Genomic DNA, 8202 nt, shown 5'->3' with positions numbered 1-8202 from the left:
CTCCCGCCCCCCGCCCCCAGCCCCTTTCCTTTCCTTCCCCTCCAGCTCTGCCCCGTCCGCGACCCGTGCGCGGGAAGAGTAGGGCCACCACGTGACCCGCACGGACCCGGCGCAGGCGCGTTCGGGCCTCCGGCCGGCGCGCGCGCGCACGTGGGGACACGCCCCCGCAGGGGAGGGGCCCTCGGGCGGCGCCTGCGCCGTAGCGGAGAGGCGCGGGCGCGCGCTCCGGGGATCCGGCCGCGCGGAGGCCGGAAGGAAGCTCGGGGAAGGCGGGGCGAGCAAGGGAAGCCCGCCGGCTGGCGGCGGGTCGTCGCGGCCTGATGACGTCGCACAATGGCCGGCCCCCGCGGGTAGTGGAGCCCGTTTGTTCCGCCCGCGTCGCCCCTGTAGCCGGAGCCTGTGAGAAGCGGAAGGGCCGAGGGACGTCCCGCCCGCGCCGCCGCGATTCCAGCGGAGCCGCGGCCCGGTCTCCGGCCTCGCGCTGAGGTGAGCGGGGCGGCGGGCGGCGGCGGGAGCGAGGCCCGGAGCCCGGCGCCGCCTCCCGAGCGCTCGGCGCGCCCCCGGCCGTGCGCAGCCGCGGCCCCGAGCGCGGCCCGGAGCGCGGCCCGGGCGGGCCGGGCGGGCCGGGCGGCGCGAGCCCGCCGCCCCGCCGCCGGACGCCTGCGCCCTGGCGCGCCGCCGCCGCCGCCGCCGCGGCCGAGCTGTCATGTCTCTTCCGGGCCGCTCGCCGGCACATGTCTGCTGCCCACAAAGAGCGGGGCGAGGCGGCCGTGGGGCGCGGCGATGGCGCCCGCGGCCGCGCGGGGCTCCCGGGGCGCTTCCGGCGGGCGCGGGGCGGACGGCGCGCCGGGCGCCGTGGGAACGTGCCGCGGCTCGCCCCTCGGGGAGGCCGCGCCGGGAGGCCGGGAGGACGCACGGCGCACGGTCCTGCTCCCGCCCGAACCTCGGGGTGCCCGAGCCGGGCCGGCGCAGCCGCCCAGGCTTCTGAGTGAGCTTTGTGTAGCGGACTCATTTGCAAAAGTAAGTCCTGCCTCCTTCAGACCCGCGTTTGACACCGGCCTGCGGCTGGTCCTTTGAGCCTCCCCACGGCCCCCGTCGCGTTGACATGCTCGGGGCAGGCCTGGACCGAGGCAGACCTGGAGGCGGAGAATACGTGCCTGTAATATTACGCTCTGTGAGTTCAGCCAGCTCTAGAACCCATCCGTGCAAAGTGTCCTAAAGCCCGGGCCCCCTCTCGGGTTGTAGGTGGGGAGTGCTCCATCATCCTTAAGAATTGAGTGGAATCACTCCTGAAAGGCAGACAGGTAAGTAAGCTGTGGCCTTGCTCAGGTTTAAAAGGGTTTTCCACTTTACCACATCTGCAGACCATTTCAAGGTGAGTATATCCTTACCAAGGAGTTTTTTGGTGGTTGAGCGTAGCCCCCAGGTGGTGGTGGTGGTTCCCCCCCCCTTAACATCCTTGACATGCATGCTTTGACCATTGTAAGCCCATGAAGGCAGGAATCGGAATCCTATCCGGATCCTGTAGACATTCATACAGGAGCTGCTCTGCTAAAAAGTAGGGGGTAACGTTATGTCATTGGTGCTCAAAACCTCTCTCATATTTTTGTCTTGGTAATTAACTCTGTAAACCAGGGGAGAAGATGGCTTTTATCCTCTCATCACATCCGGTGTTTGACCTAACAGTTATTTTACCTGGCTTGGTAACTCATTTCACTTCCCAGGCCAGACTGAGTGGCCTGCAGAAGTTTCTCAAAGCAGGGAGTTAGGCGCTACCTTTTAAAAGTTTTCAGCTCCTCTCAGCAGTGCCTCTCTGGGACCAAGACTCTAGCCTGTGGGCATTTGGGGGTCACTTAGTCTAAACTATAGCAGGGGGTAAGGGAGGCTTCCCAATAGCAATACTGCTTGGCAAATATGAATAAGCAGGTAGCAGGGCTGGGAAGGTGGCTCAGTGGTAGAGTGCTTGCCTTGCATGCATGTCATGGTCCTGGGTTCAATTCCTCAGCACCACATAAGCAGAAAGAGCTGGAAGTGGGGCTGAGGCTCAAGTGGTAGAGTGCTAGTCTACAGCTGAAGAGCTGAGGGACAGTGCCCAGGCCCAGAATTCAGGCCCCACGACTGACAAAAAAAAAAAAAAGCAAACAAAAAAACCCAGGTAGCGCAGTAATATGCAAGTATATATATTTATTGTATGGCACAGTAATAACCAAGCAAGATTTCATAATGGGGGGGACCTCAGTGGTTTTGAAGTGAAAGAAGTTTTATATGTCTGGTCTTTTCAAGGGAAAGAACTCAGACCTATCAATAGATTCTCAAAGCAGTCCATACCCCAAAGTCCAGACCCCCAATCTTTCCACTACAGAGCAGGAAGTCACAAGTGATCTCAGTGTCACTTGTCCTGCCACTTTGTACAGTACCGATTCCCAAACCAGGGAAAAGCGACTTATACCCTGGAAGTTGAAGCACTCTGTATTCAGGGGTGTACAGGCAGGGAAGGGGGCTGCACCTCTCTCGCACCTCTATACAGCTGCCTGCCTGCAAGTGCTCTGACTAGTGAACACCTGCTGTGACCTCAGTATGAAAGGGCCATGTTTTGGGGCATTTGGTTTATTTATTGCATTTATGTTTGGAAGGAGAAAAGGGAAGCGGGCAAAATTTGTAGACTGACAAGAAGACCTCATTTATGCATAGGCTTTTTTTTCAAACAAGAATTTAGAAAATTTACTTAGAAGTCGGGTCTAAACTTTGGCTAAAAGTGAGAGCTCGTTTCCTGGCAGCCGTGCCATATCTACACGGCCTTGGTCTTCTTACCTAGGAAAGGGGGGCAACATTTATTTGGAACATGGAGCGGGGGAGGTTAAGAACGATGTGAGGAACTGGATACCAGTTTCTCATGCCTGTAATCCTAGCTACTCAGGAGGCTGAGACCTGGAGGATCACAGTTTGAAGCCAGCCCAAGAGGAAAATTCTGCAAGACTCTTATCCCCAGTCAACCAGCAAAATTCTGAACTGGAAGTTTAGCTCTAATGGTTGAGCACCAACTGTGAGCAAGAAACACAGGTGAGATCATGAGGCACCAAAAACTAAAAAATAAAAATAAAAAAAGGCATCCTAGCTATTGAGAAAATAGAGATTGGGCATATCACTGTTTCAAAGCTAGCTCGGGCAAAACAGTAAATACTGCATGTGGTGGACAGGCTGTAATCTCATAATCTCAGCTTCGTGGGAAGAGTAAATAGGATCCAGTGCAAGGCTGAATTCAAAACTCAGTACCTGACAGTAGTCTCAGTCTCAGTTTTTTGTTTTATTATAGTGTTTGTCAAATGAAACCGTGAACACTTTATTCCTGAACACTCTTATGTAATGTTAGAAGTGGTGCTGTGGCTCAAGTGGTAGAATGCTCGCCTTAAGCTGAAGAGCTGAGGGACAGTGCCCAGGCCCAGAGTTCAAGCCCCACGAATGACAGAAAAAAAAAGAGATGTAATGTTTTGTTTTGTTTAGATAGGACTCGGTCCTCTGAGTGCCTCCGTTTCCTAAATAGTTGCAATTTCAGGTATATGCCAACATGCTCAGCCTTTGAAGTGACTTGGACTGAAGCTGACAGGAATACAGTGGAGTTTTGCTCAAGGCAGCCATGCCATAGTTGAACTCACAATCCTCCTCCTTCGGCCTCCCAAGTGCTGAGGTTAGAGGCAGGAGCCCCATGCTGGCTAGGAGTATGTTTCTACTTATTTGTGTCAGTGCCGAGGCATGAACCCAGGACCTTGCACTTGAGCTTAGTTTTTTTCCATTCAATGCTAATGCTCTACCACTTGAGCCACACTTCCATTTCTGGTATTTTTGCAGGTTAATTGGAAATAATAGTCTCTTGGATTTGTCTGCCCAAGCTAGTTTCAAATCTTGATCCATAGATCTCAGCCTCTTGAGTAGCTAGGATTACAGATGTGAGCCATCAGCACTGGCTTGGAGGGGTTTTGTTTTATTTTGCTTCCCCCTGGTTCTGGGGCTCTGGGCCTGGGTGCTGTCCCTGAGCTCTTTTGCTCAATCAAGGCCAGCACTCTACCCCTTTGAGCCACAGCACTACTTCAGGATTTCTGGTGGTTAATTGGAGATGAAACTCTCACAGACTTTGCTGCCTGGGCTGGCTTTGAACCATGATCCTCAGATCTCAGGATTACAGACATGAGCCACCAGCACCTGGCTATGGAGAATATTTATCTTCACTTAATTCCTTTTTTTAAATTTTTTATTTTTATTTTTTGTCAGTTGTGGGGCTTGAACTCTGGGCCTAGGCGCTGTCCCTCAGCTCTTCAGCTCAAGGCAAGTGCTCTACCACTTGAGCCATAACACCACTTCTGGCTTTTTCTGTGCATGTGGTACTGAGGAATTGAACCCAGGGTCTCATGCATGCAGGGCAAGCACTTTATCACTGAGCCAACTTCCCTGCCCTTCACTTAATTTGTTTTAAATTAGAATGTGTCCAGCTTGTGCCAGAAATTTTATTCATCATCTTATCAAACAGTTGCAACAACTTCATAAAAGTAGCTACTATTGTCTCCATGTTTCAGATGAAGACAGGGGCCTGACAAGTTAATTAGCTTGCCCCAGATGTTAAACCTGGAAGGCAGTCCTGTGAGGATTCAAGCCCTGTAATTCAGAAGCCCAGACTTCACTGTTTCATTCTAGCAGCAAAGTAAAAGCAAACATCCTGCTGTTTAACACCTGGTGAGCTTGGACTAGTTCAGGTAAAGGACTTGGATCTGATTAAAACAGTGACAGCAGAGTAAAACCATTTAGAGCTGGGGCCCCATCATCAGGGCCAGTCCAGAAAAGCGATGGTCATAGGGCAGCAAGTGAGTGACAAGCCAAGGAATGGTCATCCCCAGTGGGTGGGTTTGTTTGGTTGGTTTTGGTATTTAGTTTTGCCTACAGCTGATTTAAGCTGTAACTTTGTTCCAAGTCTTCCATTAGTTATAAAGAGTGAGAGTGTGAATATGTCCCCCTTTGTATGGGTTCTATGAGACTCAGTAACAAGTTGAGCAGGACTGACTTCCCAAAGCTCCCAACAGGTGCTACCTGTAGGCAGCTCCTGTGGAGAAGATTTAAATACACTGTGTGACCAGGCATGTAGAGGTGGGCCTATAGTTGGAAGGTGGAGCAGGAGGATCTTGAAACCCTCTTAAATCCCTGCCACACAGGAGACTGAGAACTGGAGAGTCATGAGTTGAAGCTTTCCTAGTCAGAAAAGTCTGAGAGACTCTGTATCCAGTTAACCAGCAAAATAATAGACTAGAAGTGGAACACTAGCCATGAGAAAGCTGAGCAAGAGCACAAGGCCCTGAGTTCACCCGCAGCACCAGCACCAAAAACAGTAGTCTGTAAAATACTCTAAACCCATACTAATCTTAGAATGAATAGACTGTTTCTAGAGGTTGCTAAGATATTAGACGGCTTGACTATGGCCTATTTTTCTGTGTGCGTGAGTGAGTGTGTGTGTGTGAGAGAGAGAGAGAGAGAGAGAGTGTGTGTGTGTGTGTGTGTGTGTGTGTGTGTGTGTGTGTGTGTGTGTTGGTACTGGGGCTTGAACTCAAGGTCTCACACTGTCGGTCAGCTTTTTTGCTCCTGGCTGGCCTTCTAGCTCTTGAGCGATACCTCTAATTCTGGCTTTCTGCTGGCTGATTAGTTGCAGGTAAGAGTCTCAGATTTGTCTATCTAGGCTAGCTTTGACCCTCAATCCATAGATCTCAGCTTTCTCAGTTAGTAGGATTATAGTGTGAGCATCCCGCAACAAGCTGGCATACCTTGTTTAAATAAAATTCTAGGCACTCTCCCAGCATGAACACTGAACCTGTCCCTAGGTAGTAAGCTCTGTTGTGACATGCTGCCCTGCTTGCTGACAGACACAACTTCCAGTTCCACATACTCTGAGCCCACCTTAGGTGGTCTTCCTTTAAAACAAATGGGTCAAAAATTTCCCCTATCCCTTCTATTTCTTCCTACTCTTCTGATTTGTTTGTTTGTTTGTCAGTTGTGGGCTTGAACTCTAGGCCTGGGTATGGAGTTCTTCAGCTTAAGGTGAGCACTCTATCACTTGAACCACAGCACCACTTCCTGTTTGATGGTGGTTAATTGGAGACAAAGTCTTGTAGACTTTCCTGCTCAGGCTGGCTTTGAACCATGATCCTCAGATCTCAGATTCTGAGTAGCTAGGGTTACAGGTATGAACCACCAGAGCCCAGCTTTCTTCCAGTGGTTTTAATAGGTGTGGGTACGTAGTCCAAGCTGGTCTCAGACTTACTGCCTCAGCCTCTCAGGTGTTGAGATTATACATATAGCTGACCAGTGTGCTTTCTATGAGTTGTTGAAGTGGAAAACCAGAAAACGTTTACTCGACGATTGAATCTGCAGCATAAAAACAGAATGAGCCAGGAGCCAGGCCCAGAGTTCAAGCCCCACGACCGACAGAAAAAACAAATAGAAATGTAATTTCCAGAAATGATCGTCTGTTACAGCAGCATACAATGTGTAAAATTTCCTGCAACAAATACCTGTGTGAGCACAGTGGTTTGGGCTCTGGTGTGTCGCTAGACCCGAGCCCTGTCCGGCTCCGCTGGGGGGTCTGTGTCCAGCTGCAGTGAGGTGGTGATGGCTGAGGAAGTGGCGGGAGCCCGTACCCCGGGAAGGGTGGCCAGTGCTATGAGCTCCGAGCCCAGATGCCACTCACCCTGCCTGGCCCCGTTTCCTGCCTTAGTCTTCTCAGGATGACCCCAGACATTGACCTTCCATTTTTCTGTCTATTCTATATACAGAATTATACTGTCAAAAGTACTTTACTCGGAATCCAAGTAACTGTCCCTGGCCGTCACTTCTGTTACTGTATACAGGCTACAAGTGAGAGGAGGGCTGTGCAGAGCTGTGTCTGCCAGGTTTCAAGGACAGGAGGCACGTACCATGCCATGTGTTGAGAGTCCAACTGCAGGCAGTAGAATCTCAGCCTGTCTTTCTTGAGGATGGTGTGTAGTTTTGGGAGGAGCTGTGCCGGCCAAATACAGTGGTTCCATCTTCTCAGGGCTGAGGGTGTGTGCCAGGAAAACGGACCTGCTTGCTCTCTACCTTGCCATGCTGTGAGTCTGTGTTGTGTTTTTTTTGTAGAACTGGGTACCGATGGATGTGGCCGAGAGCCCTGAACGGGACCCTCACTCCCCAGAGGAAGAAGAACAGCGGGCACTCTCAGATGATGACATACTGAGGGAGAGCGGCTCTGACCAGGACTTGGACGGGACAGGGGGGAGGGCTTCTGATTTGGAGGATGAGGAGAACGTGGCCAGGGTACAGAGCCAGGAAGGGGAGAACCGCTCCGACGAGGAGGACCGAGCCAGTGAGCCCAAGTCCCAGGACCCCGACTCTGAGGCTCATGAGTTAAACAGGGGCCCACCGGGTTCTCCGTGTGAGGAGGAGGCAGATGATGGCGAGGAAGACCAGACAAGTGATCTCAGGGACGAAGCCTCCTCTGTGACCAGGGAGCTGGATGAGCACGAGCTGGACTATGATGAGGAGGTCCCCGAAGAGCCGGCTCCCACTACCCAGGATGATGAGACCGAGAAGGCCGGGGCCGAGGAGGATGAGGAAAAGGGGGATGGTGCTCCTGGGGAGGAGGCCAAGCCTGGCGTCCAAAACGTGGGAGAAAAGGAACCCCCCACGGAAGCTGCCAAGGAGAAAAAAAAAGAGGACGACGATGGGGAGATTGACGACGGGGAGATAGATGTGAGTATGATGAAGTCAGCGCCAGCAAGACCCCTGCCCTCCAGCAGGACTGGCGCGGAACAGCTCTCCATGGGTTTGGTCTCCCTCCTTCCCAGAAATGGGCCATGGTGGGACAGGCCTGCCTGCAGGAAACAAGAGCCTGTGCTAGGCAGAGGGGAAGCATGAAATGGAGAATGAGGACTAGGCCCGTGCAGACAGCCTGTAGGAGCCCACAGGGTTCCTGTGGACCCGAGATGGTGTCCACACACTTGCAGTTTCCTGCAGTCTGGGATACAGATTTGGTAGGTTGGCTTTTCATAGCAGGTGAGTCTTAAAAACTTGCATCAGGACTTTTTTGCCCCCAGTCCTGGGCTTGAACTCAGGGCCTGGGCGCTGTCCCTGAGCTTCTTTTGCTCAAGGTGAGTGAGCACACTACCACTTGAGCCACAGCAGCACTTC

At 52.5% G+C, this 8202-nt stretch overlaps 1 protein-coding gene across 5 annotated transcripts in view; it reads left to right on the top strand.

The window, feature by feature from the left end:
• Nucleotides 1-304: 304 nt before the first annotated feature.
• LOC138803786 (zinc finger CCCH domain-containing protein 18) overlaps nucleotides 305-8202 on the top strand; it is a 41726-nt gene continuing 33828 nt past the window's right edge. Inside the window, exons 1-3 of one of the 5 annotated variants that reach the window (XM_069987869.1) lie at nucleotides 305-486; nucleotides 2910-3060; nucleotides 7153-7764. In XM_069987869.1, coding sequence (XP_069843970.1) covers nucleotides 7165-7764 — 600 coding nt within the window. In that variant the 5' untranslated portion in view covers nucleotides 305-486; nucleotides 2910-3060; nucleotides 7153-7164. Of the gene's footprint in view, nucleotides 487-921; nucleotides 1021-1289; nucleotides 1305-2909; nucleotides 3061-7152; nucleotides 7765-8202 lie in introns of those variants that run through there. The other 4 variants (XM_069987873.1, XM_069987870.1, XM_069987871.1 and 1 more) reach the window with 4 other exon arrangements.

The sequence above is a fragment of the Dipodomys merriami genome, unplaced genomic scaffold (assembly GCF_024711535.1).
Source record: "Dipodomys merriami isolate MVZ:Mamm:240054 unplaced genomic scaffold, mDipMer1.0.p SCAF_348, whole genome shotgun sequence".
Lineage (NCBI taxonomy): Eukaryota > Metazoa > Chordata > Mammalia > Rodentia > Heteromyidae > Dipodomys > Dipodomys merriami.
This window is presented reverse-complemented; position numbering and strand designations above follow the sequence as displayed.